We start from the raw sequence: 19,752 nt of genomic DNA on the forward strand, positions 1-19,752 counted from the left end.
AACAACTTCTCCTTTCTATGTGCTCAAACAGCTGGACATTCCCATTAAAGCAGTTATGTCAAGCATGTCATGGTAGTTTGCCGGAACTTCTGTGTCTGCTGTCTTCAGCAATGCACTGAGCACAAGTTATAAATGCACAGAGTCACTCTAAGATGTCATAATTTTTCTTTTAGTGAAGTGAAACCATTTTACAAATATTTAGAAATGTTGTGGTTTATTCTGAAGCATCAGCATTGTACACTAAAATTATCTTATTTCTCTTCCCCTTCAAACTGTTTTGTATGTATTGGTCATACTTTTTTTATCTTAAAGGAATCATCAGCCAAAATGAAAAAAATCTGCAGTAGTTCTGCACTTGCGCAGTAAGCCATGGACAACGTGGGCTTGATTGACAGCGGCGCTTCACGCAGGCGCAGTAAGGGCGACCTCGAGGTCGGCCTCTGCACTGTGCGAGGAGCCTGGGATGGCGGCGGAGAGTGGAGCAATCAGCGTGAGACAGTTGGCTGCAAGGGGCTGGAGAAAGCCCCAGGTAAGTAAAGCGGATTTTGTTTTCATTTTGGCTGATGATTCCTTTAAAGAGACTCTGTAACAAAAAATTCTCTCTGTGAGATACTTACCTCGGAAGGGGGAAGCCTCAGGGTCCCAATAAAGCTTCCCCATCCTCTGTAGCCTGGGGGAATGCAGCACTGGCTTCCCCAAAACTTCCTAGACAATGCCTGACAAATACTGCACAGGAACGGCAATATTTACCTACCAGATCCTGCGCAGGTGCATTCAGGCTAAGGCGGAAATAGCTGAGCCTGATCAATCTACTCTACTGCACAGGTGCAAAGGACTCGCGCCTGCACAGTAGAGTAGATACGATCAGGCTCGGCTATTTCCGCCTTAGCCCGAATGAGGAGCCGCTACTGCTCCTGTGCTGGATCGCGATAGGTAAATATTTACATCTCCACTGTTTGGGGGGTCGCAGCGCTGGATTTCCGGGACGGAGGACGATGGGAGGAGCCTTGTTAGGATCCAGTGGCTTCCTCTTCCCGAGGTAAGTATGCCCCAGAAGGTTTTTTGGGGTTTTTTTTGGTTATAAGGTTTCTTTAAAACATACTTCCGAGGGAAAAAAAAGATTAAAGTTAGATACTATAGAGGGAATCCTGGGTATAATCCAGAGGCTTCCCACATCCTCCTCGATTGCACCGATCCTGCTCTAGGATCCTCAGAACATATTTAAATATGTTTTCCTGGTTGCACTCCTGTCTGTGTACGAGCACGGCTGCACTGTGCAGGCGCATCTACAGGCTATGCCTGCACAGTAGCACGGAGCTGCTTGTGCACGGCTTCTTACTCAATCCACAAATGGCTTTGTGCTATTGCGCAGGCACAGTCACTGATACCAGAAACAATTCAGAAGCAAAAGATGCAGTTTTATAATTTAGACCACACTGGTCCTCTCCATCATCATTAGTTCTCCTTCATTTTAACATTTACAAATACCAAATATATAAATTTAAATGACAGAAATAACATTTAGAGTATATTAACCTCTTGCCGACTGCTCCACGCCAATTGGCGTGAGCAGTGCGGCAGCCCCAGGACCGCTCCACGCCCATTGGCGTGAATGGTCTTCTATGGGACTAGCAGGAGATCGCGCGCACGCTGCGCACGCATCTCCTGTTTGGGGGGCAGAGCTTTGCCCCGCCTTCAGTCTCCGTGCGGCGATCGCCGCTCGGGAGAGTATTAGACGGCGGTTTCGCCGTCTAACTACTTTGTACAGCGCTGCGATTTGCAACAGCGCTGTACTGGGGACAGCCGTGTGACACGGCTGTCCCCCTGGGGGACAAAAGAGCGATCGGCTCTCATAGGCAGAAGCCTATGACAGCCGATTGTGTGATTGGCCGGCAGGGGAGAGGGAGGGAGGATAAAGTAAAAAAAAAAAATAGTAAAATGTATTTAAAAATAAGACATAAATATTTATTTAAAAAAAATAAAAAACAATGTGGGGGCGATCAGACCCTACCAACAGAGAGCTCTGTTGGTGCGGAGAAAAGGAGGGGGGAATCACTTGTGAGCTGAGTTGTATGGCCCTGCAGCATTGCCTTAAAGCTGCGGTGGTCCAATTAAGTAAAAATGGCCTGGTCACTAGGGGGAGTCAACACCGCAGTCATCAAGTGGTTAAACACATTTTATCAGTAGAAAATACATATAATTACGTAGATCTGTATATAAGTCCTGAAAGAGGGACAAATGAAGAAGAAAGAGGAACAGAGGGATTTAGTTCCCAAAGAGGGACTGTACTTGTGGCTGTGTAGTGCGGCTGCGCTTGTACACAACTGGGAGTGCAGCCGCTAAGAAGAGGGCCCCAGAGGGAATCAGTGGGGTAGATGAGGATCGGAGGAGCCTCTGGATCATCTAGAGGCCTCTCTTTAATGAGATAAGGATCTACTCCCCCCTTCCTTCCCAGGACCACAGGTTTGCTTTAAAGGGAACCTAAAGTCCTTGTGGTCAGCAGCCGAGAGGCTGAGCTCCCCGAGAAATGGCAGAGGCAGAAGATTACAAGGACAGCCAGGCAACTGGCATTGTTAAAAGAGTACTGTAGGAGGGTAGGGGGAAAAAGAGTTGAACTTACCTGGGGATTCTAATGGTCCCCCGCAGACATCCTCTGCCCCCCTAGCCAGTCACCAATGCTCCGGTCCCCGCCGCCGGTTCACTTCTGGAATCTCAGACTTTAAAGTCTGAAAACCACTGCTCCTGCATTGCCGTGTCCTTGCTCCTGCTGTTGTCACCAGGAGTGTATTGCACAGGCCCAGTACGGTCTGCGCCTGTGCAGTACGCTCCTGGTGATGTCAGCGGGAGCAAGGGCACGGCTGTGCAGGCGCAGTCGTTTTCTGACTTTAAAGTCGGAAATTTCAGAAGTGAACCAGCATCGGGGACCAGAGCATCGGTGAGTGGCTGCGTGGGCACAAGACGTCTGCGGAGGACCATTAGAAGCCAACTCAAGTAAGTTCAACTCTTTTTCCTCCTACCCTCCCTACAGTAGTCCTTTAACCACTTAAGGACCAGCTAACGCCCATAGGCGTCAGCAGGTCTTAAGTGGGTTACCATGGAAACGGCCACTCGATCGAGTGGCCTTTCCATGTCAGTTCACGAAGGGTGTCTCCGTGAACAGCCGGAGAGCCGCCGATCGCGGCTCGCCGGGAAAATGTAAACACGCGGAGAAGAACTCCCCGCTGTTTACATCATACGGCGCTGCTGCGCAGCAGCGCCATAGGGCAGATCGGCGATCATCCCCGGCCTCTGATTGCCCGGGGATCGCCGTAATTTGATAGGCTGAAGCCTATCCTACTACTTCACAGCCAGATGGAGAGGGCGGAAGAGGTAGGGAGGGCGGAAAACGCTGCGGAGGGGGGCTTTGAGGAGCCCCCCCCCCCCCTGCTCAGCCACACAGGGCGCCGGCGATCAGACCCCCCCAGCAGGTCATCCCCCTAGTGGGGAAAAAAGGGAGAAAGTCTGATCGCCCTGCTGTATTCACGATCTGTGCTGCGGGCTGCAGAGCCCACGCAGCACAGATCTCTAAAACACAGCCCGGTCCTTAATTTAAGGTCACCTGAAGTGGGAGGGATATGGATGCTGCCATAGTTATTACCTATTAAGCAATACCAGCTACCTGACTGCCCTGCTGATCTCTTTGGCTGCAGTAGTATCTGGATCACACACCTGAAACAAGCATGCAGCTAATCCAGTCATACTTCAGTAAGAAACATGTGTTTTTAAAATGTATCTTTCTTTAGAACAAAACATTTTGTAAGATGTTAAAGTGAATGCAGAGGTAACTAGTTCATCAGGAAATACACCCATTTCTTGTTTACTGTAGTTTCCTCTTCTTGTCAAAGAATAGAGCTTTTGTCTCAGTTTTCTAACTCTTTCTATGTCTAAAATATTTTGGATCAATTGTGCAAACACAAAGAGCCAAAATGAATCAAGACACAAAATGGGAAAAAAACGGAATACCATTCAGAAGAAAAGATATCCAAGGATGGTTGATTGGATAACAGTAGTAGTAGAGTGGAGACCGTGGTCTACAGTATTGCTGAAGGCTTTTTGACTCTAGTCGCAACAACATTGCCCGCAGGCTTCCTACGGGTTCTGCCTTCCAGTCAATGCTATGGTGATTCCACAACGCGTTTCAGAGGTCTTCTCCTTTGTCAGGTGACCTGTCTTTACCTAGTAACGTTCCTCTTGAGAGGCAGGGGCCAATATACAATTAACTTTTTCTCCTAGCTGATATTTTCACACCTTATCAATAAAATACCTTTTAAGCCACCAGCAAGCAAGAAAATACTCAGAAGAATTGTGACAGTATACTTTTACCTACTTTTTGTTACTTGTTTAATTGCAGAGTGCTGAAAAGTTATTTAGGAGAAGTGAACTGAACAAGGCCCAGAGAGAGATAACACTGTACAGCTACGTACACAACAAGCTAGATAAAACTCACCTGAGGTAGTCTATATAACTATCTCCTCTGCCAGGAATTCTCACCCCCCTGTTCCACTCGACCAGGTTGTCTGGTAGATTGCTTTGGCCGAACGACTGCCAAGAGCATTGATCTCCCCACTTACCTCACCCGCCATGTGAATACACTCCCACGCCACTTTGCCCCCTTCCCCACATTGGAATTTAGGAACAGAACACGACTCTAGCCTGGAGGCTAGCTACATATGTCTGTACAGCTTTGGCCCTGCAATGTTGGCAGAGGGATCAGGTGCCTATACCCGCTGGGCAACATGCCTCAAACTAGAAAATAAGGCTTAACTCATTGTCACATCTGTGGGAGGTATTTGTGCTTGTTACCCATAACAACCAATCATACTTTGTATTCATTTGCAAATCAGCATTAAAATAATTGCAGTTTGAACCTGGACAAACATTTTAAGAGAACAAAATAGTCATTCTCACAAGACAAATGCAGGTGATTTCTGTCCACATGTACTCCAACCAGGAATTCAAAACATACATTAGAAAACCTACAAACCACAAAAGAGAGAACAAAAACACAAGTTTGAAGTCCTTTTGATACAGTAGTAGGAGAACAGAGGCATCAGCAGGATAAAAATGGATAAAACCTTTAAAATTTGCTTGGAGGAAGCGGTGGACTTACCTCCATAAAGCAGACACGAAAGACTGTCTGAATATCAGCAATCGCATTTATTATATAGTACCCCAAAAGTGTAATGCGTTTCGCAGGCTAAGCCTGCTTCATCAGGCAATAAACGTGGGGACAAACAGAATTTCGGCAATAGCAGGTGTAGCGCCCTATATAATAAATGCGATTGCTACTATTCAGACAGTCTTTCATGTCTGCTTTATGGAGGTAAGTCCACTGCTTCCTCCAAGCAAGTTTTAAAGGTTTTATCCATTTTTATCCTGCTGGCGCCTCTGTTCTCCTACTGCTATACCGTGTCCACCCCTGGTGGAGGGGTGACCTACCCCTTTTTCTGATCTACCGAAAGTGACTTCTTAATCCTGATTGAGGACATGTCTAATCTCCTCACCTGCCTATACAGTGGTTGCCTGTGTGGTAACCCACATTTGTGAGTATACTCTTCTCACTGATTATCTTTACTTTATTTATACTTAACATACTACACTATATTGGGCTCTTGGTTTCTCTAAACTTTATCCTTTTGATACAGGTTTGCGTTAAAGCTTTACAAACATTCATTTTGGCAATTGCAAAACACAATCCAGCTGTTGTCTTCAGTATTCCTGTGCTGGCTTGTACACTCAGCTCAGAGGAAAGGTATGTACTGTCCTATGGAGGGTTGAAGGGAAAAGGAACAAAACTGTAGAAACACAACAGCAGTCAGATTAAAACAAACAAACGTTAGTGCAAGGTCAGAAATGTAGGCGCCTGTACAGACATGATACTTTCACTCAATTTAATCATAATCTGTTGATTTATTTAAAACATATTTAAAGCTTTAGCTGTAGACATTGTTTTCTTACTAACCTATCAGTGGTGGAATCCTGACAGCAGTGGCATAGCTAAGGAGCTATGGGCCCGATGCAAGTTTTACAATGGGGCCCCCCAAGTACTCTATACATAACAATTGCTACTGCGCACCAAAACCTGCCAATGGCAATGGTGTCTGAGGTGCAAGAAGGGGATGAGAAACAGTTTGTTAGGTGAAATAATAAATATAGAGTTTTATTGATGCTTTGATATAAAAATAAAATATTTCATTTAGAAAGAGTGTTCTACAAATTGTATTCAAAGTAAAAAAAACCTTTGCTGATGGATTGCTGCTCTAAAGGGCCATGTAGACAATCACTTTTCTCCCCCTGGTGGGTGTTTTCATTATAACATGGTAAATATAGCAATGAATAGCAATAGTCATATAAATATGGAATATATTTAGTACACAAGAGTGACTTTACTGGGAAATCGGTGAAGTGGAGTATAATACAGCAGAGTCTCAGTTATCCAGCCCCGGCGGGGATAGGTTAATGTGCATTCAAAGACTCAATGTTAAAAATAGCGAAGCAGGTTGTTCCGGCGCACTGTACTCAACGGTAATAAAATACTGCACGGGCCAAGTAAGGGTAATTCAGGCTCCAGGGGTTGCCGGACCCTGAATTATATCTCCCTTCGAGTTGCAATAACTCGAGGAGGAATAGTATTTTATTTAAAGCTATGCATGGTAGCAGGAAAAAAGGGCGCCGGTGGCTAGTGGACGAAAAGGGTGCCACCGTAGACTCTAGTGTGTTTATCGTTAATACGGGGGAAAAAATCAGAAAAAAGGGTGCCCGATAAATACCGTTAACAACATTAGAACATCACCGTTTTTGAAGAATGTTATCGTTTTAGAAGCTTGCAACGTTATAGTTTTTGTCATATTATTGTTTGTATGTACAGAATTTACATTATCAAAGATATCATCATTTCTATGTGTAAAAGGGTGTTTCTGCAGGGGGAGTGGTTAGGGTTAGGCACCACCAGGGGTGCTAGTTAGTGTTAGGCGCCACCAGTGGAGTGGTTAGTCTTAGGCACCACCAGGGGAGGGTTCTGTGTGAGAGTAGGGTTGGGTTAAGCTGTATTGTTGAATTACATAAAGATAAAGTTAATACATTTTCGTCATCAACTCCCGTCTGTTTTAAAATGGTATTTATCATTAACCAATTTCATTGACGATGTTTATCGTTCTAGATACTTCAATATCCAGCGGCACCAATTCGTTATCCGGCCAGGGCCTTTTTTCATGCACCCCTATGCATAGTATACCGAGAAAGTGAATGAGAAAGAAACTAGGATGCTTAAAGCCCAACTCTAAGCTCAACTGTATTCGTAAGCCTGGTAGACAACTTAGAGTTTTGGCCCAGGAACTATCATTCATGATCATTTTGGGTGACTGATCCCTATACAAGCACAATGCTGAGCTTTCTTCCAAGGAGCTTGCTTTGTTCTAGTGAGAGAGAGAGGGCAGGACATGCAGATGCAAGCTATATTGAAAAATAACAGTAGCGGTTACACATTGTTTTTCAGTATGTTGGATGACGAAACCCTAAGGTATGAATTGGCCTTTACTTCTGAGTAGGAACTTAGTGGAAGAGTTTATTTTTATCTGTTTGTAATTTCAATGATTAGTTGAACCCAGGTCACTTTTAAAGTGTCTGGAGGCCCTTTGACAGTCACTTCCTTCAACACAGACTTTCAGAGCTGTAAGCTTCAATTTTCTTCACACCGAGTTCAGTCAGTGCCCTGCCATCTTGCAGTTACGGCAGCATGATAAAGCAATGCTGAACAACAGCAACAGTAGCTTAACCCAAAGGCAAGCTGTTAACTCATTCAGCTCTGCAGCTTAAGGTTCCATGGCATGTTTTAAATTAGATTTTGCATGACAAAAGCATTGTCTTACTCAAAAGGGTAACTTTTTTCTGAATGAAAGCCTTCTCATGCAGTCTTTATTAAGCAAAACAGTACAATGTTTATTCTACCAATAAGTACTGAGATAGAGCACCTAGCTGGAAACTACATTTTGTTGTGGCCTAAAAGGATCAAAGTGTCCTCCACTGAAAAAATGTGCAAAGAAAATCGCTGCAGAAGGTATTTATGTCCCATCTAGCCCATATCAAAAACACAATGGGTTTATTCATCAGATAAGAACACTCAGAGGAGCCATACAAATAATAGCCTAAAGGTCCATGCACACGTCGGATTTTTTTAAACGCTCAAGACCAGTCTTATCAGCTGAACGACGGACTGTACACATGCCCGATTTGACGTCCGGACGACTGAGTGACGGGACGTTCAAACGACGGGTCGTTTAAAAAAATCCAACTTGTGTATGGGCCTTAAAGGGACTCCCAGCAGTGCAGAAACTATGGAAAGATGCATATCATTTTAAAGCTCTCTTTCTCCTCTTTCCAATGATATATAAACCGCCACCCTTTTTCTGCTGAATGGAGCTGCTGATACTGGGGAAAGTGTCGTCCTGTGTAATACAATGTAACTATGGAAAGATGGATATCATTTTAAAGCTCTCTTTCTCCTCTTTCTGGCGACACCTAAATCGGCGCCCTACGCCTTTTAGTTTTCTCTATTTTCGCGATGGAAATCGCGGCCGCGGCAATTTCAATCGCGAAAATAGCGAGAAAAATCGAGAAAATAGTTACTGAGTGACAAGTTCATAATGGACAATTTACATTTGCAATTATTAGAAGATCTACTTGCTGATTCTGATAAATTGAACACATTTTAGTCTTTTCAAGGGACTGCTGGGTTATGTACTTTGAGCCCCAATTTAGTCATTAGATCTGCTTTTGTCAAGCAGTAAAAATTGTAGCACAAGGAGGTCCCTCTCTGGTGGGGTATCACCAGTTTATAACAGTATGAGGTCGACCCTACAATATGTAGAGGATTGAGAATCAAAAAAGTGTTACCTCTGATCAATTGTTTATTGAATGGAACCTAATTTTGACCAATAGTTCACTTCAATGTATGCAGCTTATTAATTTTTATGAGGAACATGAACATGGCAATTTAAAATAATAGATTTCAAAAGTACAGCAAGATTTGAATTAAAAAAGACTCTGCAATAGAATGATGGTATTAAGGTGGCCATACACATTTAGACTGCCATCTGACAGGGCCGCAGATAGACCATGAATGGGAGGACTGGAGTATGGGGCCCAGGGGATTCTGGGGCCCTGACAGGGGAGTCCTACCATGAAGAACGGAATTATGTCTGTCACGTGTGGAATTATTTCCAAAGAGAGTTTGCCACACATGCGTAGTTCAGGTCCTTTGCATAATGCACATGAGCAGTTTATACAGAACGCTGTGGCTGCGCTCCCTGCAGCATCCTGAGCATTATGTGCTCACTCACAGCAGCTGTGTTGTGGCCCTCAAACCATTTTTTCTGCTGATTGTTTTGGCATGGGGGGGCCAGTGGCGGATGGCCCTGCCACCCGATGTGTCAAAACATAGCCCTCCCCATGAGTTACACTGGCCAAAACACCTCTCTTGCTAGAGAATGAGAGGCTCCAATGCCTCTCATGGAAAGAACTCCTTTGGTCCACTATCCTGCACCCAGCTGCCTATAAATCAGTGTCACCCCTAACAGCTCACAATGTTATGCAAACGCTACTTATAACGTTCAGTCAAGTCCTTCCAGCAATATTGAAATATTTTAAAACTCCAAATTCCCTGCTGGCCTAGACTCCCTTAACTACTTTTGGTGGAAACTCTCTAAACGTGATACCTTTGGTCAAATAGCACCATCTGGTAAAGTTCTCCGAATGAGAAATTTTTGGTTCTGGCAAATAAATGATTACTTAACATCCCTGCCTCGACCTTCTGAGGATCATAAAACTACTCTGCTGGAGTCGATCTGCACCCATGACCCCACTAGAAAGGACGTGTTATTACTCATATATGCCCTTTTTAATTACCCTCCCCTCTGAGGGGGGAGGGGAATTAAAATGGTAACGGCCGATATACATCACCGCTACAGGTAGCCGCTCTCCTGCTTCTGCATCTTCACAGCAGCCGCAGGACGCGCTGCTGTGAGAGAGCATTATGATGAGTCACGCAAGGAGGAGGGCGGCCAGCGCTGACTATGAAACAGGAAGCGGCCGCCAGCTCATAACAAGGTAGCACGAGCAGTGGCCGCAGGGGAAGGGGGAGGGGGCGAGCAGCGTCGCGGGGGAGGGGGCAGGCCGAAATGCTGCTCTAGGGCCCATGCCGCCTGACGCAAATGCGTCACTTGGCATTATGAGCCAACTGCCCCTGCTCTCAGGGTTAGCAAAATGTTGCCTGGGAAGGCCCCCCTGTCCTTTAGAGGCTGTCATGTCTTAGGCAATTGGAGCATACTTGATGGTCCTGCCTGGTAGCCTCTACAGTTTGGTCGCAAATAGCTAGACTGATCTTTCATACCTTTGAAGCCCACTTCAGTAAGGCTGCTTCCACACAGGGACATTAGTGGTGCACGTTAGTGCAGCCTGTAATGCTCCCCCAACGCACAGCAATGTAACACAAGTGGGCTGTTCACACTGCCCACGTTGCGTTACATGTAACGCTGCACGTTGTAGTGAAAGTGCAGCATGCTGTGCGTTCTAGTGGCTTTAGCCGCGTTTGACTGTTTGCACATGCTCAGTGAGGGGCGGAGAGGAGGCGGGGAGATGCCGCTACAGTAGCCGAGCACATGGCTACTTAATATGCACTGCACTGGCGGCCGCTGATTGGCCGGCGGGACCACGTGATGCGGAGTGTCTCGCTCCGCATCACGTGGTCCCGCCGGCCAATCAGCGCCACTCTGGGAGACCTTATGCGGATAGAGCTGCCTAACGCGGCTCACTCTACCGTCCTCTCCCGCACCACCATACGTTGCGTTAGGTGCACGTTATGCAACCTTAAAGTAGCACCTAACGCAACGTCTTAGTGTGTAAGTAGCCTAAAGATTCAAAAATCTTCTTGCTTTGTTTTGGAAGCTGACAAGACTAAACATCCCAAACACAGACTAAGTTAACATGTTCTCATTTCAGCTAAAGTATATCTAGCTTCCTAATGGTACACGCCCACTCTGCACATTCCTCCTATGCTGACTAGAATAGATAGAAGATGAGACATGGTGTCACGTCTTATGTGTGCTTAGTTCCTCTTTAAAGGGACACTTAAGCCAAATAAAAAAAAATGAGTTTTACTCACCTGGGGCTTCTACCAGCCCCATGAAGCTGTCTGGTGCCCACGTATACTCGCTCCAATGCTCCTGGCCCCGCCGGAAGCCACTTCCGGTTTCGGCAACAGGAGCCGACAGGCCGGGAACGCGAGTGATTCTTTGCGATCCTGGCCATAATAGCGCCCTCTATGCTGTTATAGCATATAGCATATATAATATAACAGCATAGAGGGCATTATTATGGCCAGGAACGCGAAGAATCACTCGCGTTCCCGGCCTGTCTGCTCCTGTCGCCGAAACCGGAAGTGGCTGCCAGCAGGGCCAGGAGCATCGGAGCGAGTCTACGTGGACACTGGACAGCTTCAGGGGGCTGGTAGAAGCCCCAGGTGAGTAAAACTCATTTTTTCAATTTGGCTTAAGTGATCCTTTAATAGGATAATGTGAAGTATAGTATACCAAGGTGTAATGCCACCTTAAAGAGGAACTGTAACATAAAAAGATCCCCTGGGGGGTACTCACCTCGGGTGGGGGAAGCCTCCGGATCCTAATGAGGCTTCCCACGCCGTCCTCCATCCGTCAGGGGTCTCGCTGCAGCCCTCCGTGGAGTCCGGGCAGCGGTGACGTCAATATTTACCTTCCTGGCTCCTGCGCAGGCGCTCTGACGGCTGTCGGCCTTGAACTACACGGAAATACCCGATCGCCGTCGGGTCCGCTCTACTGCGCAGGCGCAAGTTTCCTGCGCCTGCGCAGTAGAGCGGACCCGAATGAGATCGGGTATTTCCGTGTAGTTCGGAATGGAAAGCCGCCACAGCGCCCCCGCTGGAGCCAGCAAAGGTAAATATTGAAATGACAGTCGGCACAGTCGCCGGCTGTTCGGAGGGCTGCGGAGAGACCCCCGTGGGACAGAGGACGGCGTGGGAAGCCTCATTAGGATCCGGAGGCTTCCCCCACCCGAGGTGAGTACCCCCCAGGGGATCTTTTGAATGTTACAGAGTCTCTTTAAAGTAAACCTGAGATGGGGCAGGAGATAAAATGTATACATACCTGGAGCTTCCTCCAACCCCTCCAGTCTGATTGCTGCCTCAACGTCCTTTGCCGCCTCTCCGTTCGTCCGCATTCTGCCCCGGTAAGTTGTCAAGTCAGGCCAGGCACCCTCGCTCCCCCACGCTCTCCCGTGGCTGGGAGTGTTCTGTGCCTGTGCAGTAGTACTACACAGTCACAGAATGGTCCCAGCCACGGGAGCGCGATGGGGGTCACATGTGGCAAGGCCATGCATGCACAGTTGGCCCCAGAGCAACGGATTTACCAGAGCTGATTGCGGACTAACGGAGAGGCGGCCGGGGGGGGGGGGGGGGGGGTTGGAGGAAGCTCCAGGTATGTATACATTTTCTCTCCTGCCTCATCTCAGGTTTATTTTAAGGTGACAATACACCTTGGTATACTAATACTTTCCTTTTGGCAGCAATGTACTGTTTATTTTATGTTTACATTGGAATTTAACCACTTTACCCCTCGCGGTACGAATTTCTCCGTACCTTCCGCGCTACCGCCGCTGTCCGCGCGCCCGCTGCTCGTGCGCGCGCTCCCGCTCGCCCGGAGATCAATGAACGGGAAAATCCATTCCCTTTCGTTGATCTAAGCCCCCGCAATGATCCGCTGCTTCTATTAGAAACAGCGCGATCATTGTGATTTATCCAGCCTCGTACTGCTTCCTGTAAGCGTCCTTCCGGACGCTTACAGGTCGCATGTAAACAAACACACTGTGGCCATCTTGTGGCCAAATAGTAAAACTACACCCTAAAGCATTTTACATATACAAAACATTAGTTTTACACAATAAATTAACTCATTACCTCCCACACTCCCCCATTTTTTTTTTTTGTAATAAAAAAAAATACAATTAAAAAAAAAACATAAATAGTTACCTTAGGGACTGAACTTTTTAACTATTTATGTCAAGAGGGTATAACACTGTTACATTATAAACTACGGGCTTGTAATTAGGGATGGATGCAAAACTGAAAAAAATGCACCTTTATTTCCAAATAAAATATCGGCGCCAAACATTGTGATAGGGACATAATTTAAACTGTTTTATAACTGGAACAAATGGGCAAATACATTTCATGGGTTTTAATAACAGAAGCATGCATTATTTAAAAACTATAATGGCCGAAAACTGAAAAATAATAATTTTTTCCCACATTTTTTCCTATTTTCCCATTAAAACACATTTAGAATAAAATAATTCTTGGCATAATGTCCCACCTAAAGAAAGCCTAATTGGTGGTGAAAAAAACAAGATATCGTTCATTTCATTGCGATAAGTAATAATAAAGTTATAGACGAATGAATGGAAGGAGCGCTGAAAGGTTAAAATTGCTCTGCTGTTCAAGGGGTAAAACCCCTCAGTGGTGAAGTGGTTAATGATACTATGGAACGAGCCAGTATTTTCGACTTGCTGTATTCTGCTGTTCATGTCTTGTAACTACTTCATGACTGTAGATGATTTTTTTCCATGTGTTTTGATGAATGCCATTTTTTTATGTTTCTTTGATTAAAACATTTGAAACTAAAGTTTATCACAGAAAGCACAAACATTTCTGTTGTTAATGAATCCAATAAAAGGGACACTCTAACATTTGTTTTTCTCAGGCATATTAAATAGCAAGACCTGGTACTCATATACTACCGCCATCTGGAGTTGTAATCATGGAAAGTGGTTCTGTGGTTATTACAACTCCATTGTTAAATGTATTTAAAGGGACTCCGAGCAGTGCAGAAACTATGGAAAAATGCATATCATTTTAAAGCTCTCTTTCTCCTCTTTCCGATGATATATAAACCGCCGCCCTACGCCTTTTATTTTTCGCTATTTTCGCGAATGGAAATTGCCGCGGCCGCGATTTCAATCACGAAAATAAAGAAAACTAAAAGGCGTAGGGTAACGATTTAGGTGTCGCCAGAAAGAGGAGAAAGAGAGCTTTAAAATGATATCCATCTTTCCATAGTTACATTGTATTACACAGGCCGACTTTTTCTGCTGAATGGAGCTGCTGAGACTGGGGAAAGTGTCGTCCTGTGTAATACAAGTAACTATGGAAAGATGGATATCATTTTAAAGCTCTCTTTCTCCTCTTTCTGGCGACACCTAAATCGTCGCTCTATGCCTTTTAGTTTTCTTTTTCTTCGCAATTGAAATCGCGGCCGCTGCAATTTCAATCGCAAAAATAGCGAAAACTAAAAGGCGTAGGGTGGCGGTTTATATATCATTGGAAAGAGGAGAAAGAGGGCTTTAAAATGATATGCATCTTTCCATAGTTTCTGCACTGCTCGGAGTCCCTTTAAGCCATAGGAGCTGGAATGTGCAACATTTTTTATTCATAACATATATACTTGTGAGCTCCTCCAGCTCAATATCATCACCATTGTTATATTTATTTATGAGGCAGAGAGGTTCCTTAAAGTGTTACTATACTCAGATTTCATCCATAGTCTAAAAAGCACTGAGGACAGCAAAACAAATGAAAAAAAACATCTGTCTTTTCACTTCATTTAGCTGCTAATTGATAAGCCTAGTTTTGCTGGCCAGAATTATTAGATTGAGTTGGAAGTGTATACACTGTGTAAACGAAGCAGAAACCTTTCTGCTCTATCCAGGTGGAAAGCAGATAACCTTATCTCCTTTATTTGCTCATGAATTACTTTTACTAGGAGTTCATTTGCTAATGTGTCCTGCAGCTGGCAATGATGACAGTGAGGTGCAAATATGCATTCAAAAGACACCAGAGCAGTCATATAGTGTTTTACTTTCATTTTTTTTATTTTACTTTTATTTTTTTTGCGTGTAATCCTACTTTAATCCTACATAGTGAGACCAGGTAAAGTCCTGTACATAGGTTATACACTCAGCCATTCTGCTCTGTTGTTGCATCTCACTGAGGTATCTTGCTTTACTCACCTTCTGATTTCTATGATAAAATTATGCTATACTGTAGAGTGAACAAAGGATCTCTAAAAACCAAAGCATATTAGGGCTATAACATATTTTTTCTGACGCCCTGGCCGATTGATAGCATATGCACAGGGCTTTACTTTGTCTCATTGTATTGAACAGAGAAGTCCATCTGCAAGCATACTATGAGATCCTCCAACATACCTCCCAGGTCTATTAACACTCATCAGCCAAATCTTTAAAATGGATCTGGTCCATCTTATCACACTGTGAAAAGTGGTTTGCGCGAAATTTTGTGGGAAAACGGTTATCATGCGAAAAATTTGCGTTTGCGCGATAATGCTAATTTTTCTGGCGTTAACGTTTGCCCAATAAATTTGCATTATCATGCGAACGTTAACGTGTGAAAATTTGCTTTATCGTGCGAACGCGAATTGTTGCACGCGATAACGGTTTTGCGCGCAAAGCACTTTTTCACAGCTATCACGGCTTTGTGAATCAAGCCTCTAGTCTCCACGAGACCTCCAGCAAGATATCAGCCTGGTAGTTTGGGTATTTTATTCCCACAGGGGTGGTGTGTGGACTGTTTTGGGAGCATACTACATAATAAGACTACTGTATATAATAAGAATAAAGGCATTTATTTATTTATATATATATATATATATATATATATATATATATATATATATATATATATATATATATATAATATTTTCATCTCAGTTTTACTTAAAGTTTTTCAGCGATTTGTGTTGCAGTAACATTTCTGTAGGATTGAACCAGACAGGTTAGTCCTCACTCCTTATGCACATCAATAATTCCTGGGTGCCCAGTGTTTTATCCCAAGTTTACTTATGGTACTTACTTTGGCCACAATTCACTTAGATCATACTGATGATAATAAGGCAAGTGAAAACTTATCACCACACACGATCAGTGAGAGTGTTGTCTGGCAAGTTGTCCCTAGCAAGGAGCTATACAAAGATGCAATTGCCAGCCAGTATACATATTCACATGCCACTCTTCTGAGAATCCCCCATGAGTAGATGGACAAGCCAAAAACCTGTCTGTAAGAGGTTCAGAGTTGATAAACTATAGTGCCTACTGTAAGCGAAAGCTACATAGGTAGTAAACATGTATAGAACATTTATTCTGGGACAAATGTGCATCATGTATGTAGGTAAAAATATGAATTTAAAATTTTACAGTTTTTCACTACATTGACCTTTTAAATGCTGCCACCCTTTCAAATACTTTCTTGCGCTATCATTTGTAGTTAAAAGGGAATTTCTCCCATCACTCTAAAATTGCCATGCATGTAGATGCTGCTGCCAAGGTCTTTTTGTATCTATAAGTTAATAAATACGCCAGTCTGTATCAGTTTGCAGCCAGCGAAGGAATTTAAAAAAAATGGCAAGATTCTCAAATTGCACTTTTTTGCAACCTTGGGAACTGTATTTTGTTTGGGATTAGATACTGTATCCATGACATTGGCCTCAATTCACTAAGCAGTTTAGACTAGTCTACTGATGGTTTGGTCAGTTGCATCAAAGGGGAATTCACTATTACCAAATGTTTTAGATCTATTTTTAGACCTGGTCTAAACCATTTGGTAATTAGGTGGGTAAAGCAGGGGAAATGATCAAAAGATGCAATTCACAAATGAGTAGCTATGACCAGGGGTCTAGTCCTGGAAAAAGAGGTGAGTGAACTCACCCTAAAAACCCCTGCGCCGCGCTAAGCGCGGCATGCCAAAAAAAGCGGCATGGTCAAGCATAACGTGGGCGTGGTCATGGGTGGGGCCAAATATACATGACCTTAGCAGTGATGTAAAAGGTCTGCCAGGGAAGTTTGAGCTCTGCCGTAGTGTATCCCCCAAAAATAGATGTAATCTGACAGCATTACACCAAAAAGACACATAATCTGGTAGAAGTTCCTCCAAAATACAGATAATATGGCAGTGGTTCCCCCAAAATAGACAATGTGGCAGCAGCAGTTCCCCCAACATACCCATAATTTGGAAGCAGTTCCCCAAAATACGCAAAACCTGGCAGTGGATCACCCAAAATACACGTAACACCCAAAATACATATAATCTGGCAGCAGTGGTCCCCCAAACATACACAATCTGGCAGCTGTTCCCCAAAATACATAACAGCGGTTCCACAAAAATGCAAATAATCTGACAGCAGTTCCCCCAAAATAGGTACCCCCAGCATAGGTAGCCAGGTCTATAGGTGTCCCCAGTATAAGTAGCCATGAGTATAGTAGTCCCCAGTATATGTAGGCAGAGGTATAGTTGCCTAGTATATGTAGCCAGGGGTAGATGTGCCCAGTATATGTAGTCAGGGGTTTGGTAGTCCCCAGTATATGTAGCCAGAGGTATAGGTGTCCAGTATATGTAATCAGGGGTATAGGTGCCCAATATATGTAGTCAGGAGTATAGTAGTCCCCAGTATATGTAGCCAGGGGTATATGTGCCCAGTATATGTAGTTAGGGGTATATGTGCCCAGTATATATAGTCAGGGGTATATGTGCCCAGTATATGTAGCCAGGGGTATATGTACCCAGTATATGTAGGCAGGGGAATATGTCCCCAGTATATGTAGTCAGGGGTATATGTGCCCAGTATATGCAGTCAGGGGTATATGTCACAGTATATGTAGTCAGGGGGGTATATGTCCCAGTATATGTAGCCAGGGGTATATATGCCCAGTATATGTAGTCAGGGGTATATGTGCCCAGTATATGTAGCCAGGGGTATATGTGCCCAGTATATGTAGCCAGGGGTATATGTGCCCAGTATATGTAGGCAGGGGTATATGTCCCAGTATATGTAGGCAGGGGTATATGTCCCAGTATATGTAGGCAGGGGTATATGTCCCAGTGTATGTAGGCAGGGGTATATGTTTCAGTATATGTGATGTGTGATCTGGTTTTCTTGTATTCCTGTATTGTCATATTGCTGTTTGTCACCCCTAAATATTGTCTGTAACCTAAATTAATGTCCTAAATTAATGTCCAGCGCTGCGTAATATGTTGGCGCTTTATAAATACAACAAATAATAATAATAATAATAATATATGTAGGCAGGGATATATGTCCCCAGAATAGGTTGTCAGGTGTCCCCCCAGCATGAGGGGAGCAGCGCAGTGGAAGGAGAGCTGTGGGGAAGGGGGGCCATCTCCCCACTCCTTCCCTCACCTTGGGGCTCTCCATCCCCTGCTCTCCCCTCCAGAACTAACGTGCGGGCAGCTGGCAGCGGGCGGGACTTACCTCTTCCTCGTTCTGGCGCAAGAGGGAGCTATCCACTGCGGCTAGTCTGGTCTGGTCTAGACCAGAGCAACGGCACGCAGATCTTACCCGAATCGAGGAAGAGGTAAGTCCAGCCCACTGCCAGCCGTCGCACATTAGTTCTGGAGGGGACAGCAAGGGATGGAGAGCCCCAAGGTGAGGGAAGGAGGGGGAGATGGCCCCCCTTTCCCACCGCTGCTCACAGCTCTCCTTCCACTGCGCTGGTCCCCTCCACACATGCCAGGGTGGACGGCGTCCACCCTTTGAAAAAAGCAAGTGGACGTCGTCCACCCGCGTTCACGCAGGACTCAAGCCCTGGCTATGACTGACATCCTTCTCCTTTAATGAGCTCTCCTCTGCATACAATTAAATTCCTGCCTAATTAATTCAAAAGGTTCCATCCTTGCATCTAAAATACCTCACAGAATTACTCTACCAACAGAAATCAGCTGGTCTAATCTCTGTCAGAAAAAGTGGGCGTGGTTACTCATTGTTTGCTTTTGTGAATTGTGTAATTACTGAATGTTAGACCAGGTCTAAAAACAGGTCTAAAACATTACACCAAACCATCAGTAGACTAAAAACCATCTGTAGACTTGTCTAAACGGCTTAGTGAATTGAGGCCAATGTCTAGAAGCTCCCTCTAGAAGCCCCCTCCTTGTTGCATGTGTAATTAGGTGTACAGGGCAGAAACCTTTGTTACTACTTTACAGCCCCTGGGCTTAACCATGAACTGACCACAATCCTTGACACTTGCATCTGCCAGATTCTGTTAGAAACTACGTATAGCGACTGTGTTTTATACCCACAAAAAAAGTAAGCCAAATGTTTACTATTAATCCCTACGCTATACAGAGCAATAAACTGACAGCACTGAGGTTTTTTTCTCCAATAAAGATTGAATTTTTTTTATTGGACAGGTGGTGAGACCTATGAGTAGATCCTGTAGCAATAATTAAATAAAGAATAAACATATAACAAGAGTAGGACCAGGACTTTTAGTATTTTACTTCTAGTGCCTGTTCCTCATTTTGCAGATAAGCCATATTTTGGCTTCAGGTGGAATATGCTTCCTCTGTTTTATTAATTGAAGAGACTAACTTACTTTTAGGAAAACAGTATAATGTTTTCCATCATTATTGATGAATAAGCAAGCATGACTATGCATTTACCATATACTTAAAGACAACTGTGTAATTCTGTTAGCTAATGTCCACTAAGAATAATGTCTCTGACTGTATAGGACTGTCTGCTCTTTGTAAGTGTCAGCAGCATAAATGCAATTGATCACCGACTATCAGGCTCATATCTGTCCTCACTGAGATCCTGT

The 19,752-nt window shown here is 44.4% G+C and overlaps 1 protein-coding gene across 1 annotated transcript in view; it reads left to right on the top strand.

The window, feature by feature from the left end:
* Positions 1-369: 369 nt before the first annotated feature.
* LOC137522071 (transmembrane channel-like protein 1) overlaps positions 370-19,752 on the top strand; it is an 87,664-nt gene continuing 68,281 nt past the window's right edge. The window contains exon 1 of the mRNA XM_068242113.1: positions 370-529. Coding sequence (XP_068098214.1) covers positions 370-529 — 160 coding nt within the window. The remainder of the gene's footprint in view (positions 530-19,752) is intronic.

This window comes from Hyperolius riggenbachi, chromosome 1, assembly GCF_040937935.1.
Source record: "Hyperolius riggenbachi isolate aHypRig1 chromosome 1, aHypRig1.pri, whole genome shotgun sequence".
NCBI classification, from domain to species: Eukaryota; Metazoa; Chordata; class Amphibia; order Anura; family Hyperoliidae; genus Hyperolius; species Hyperolius riggenbachi.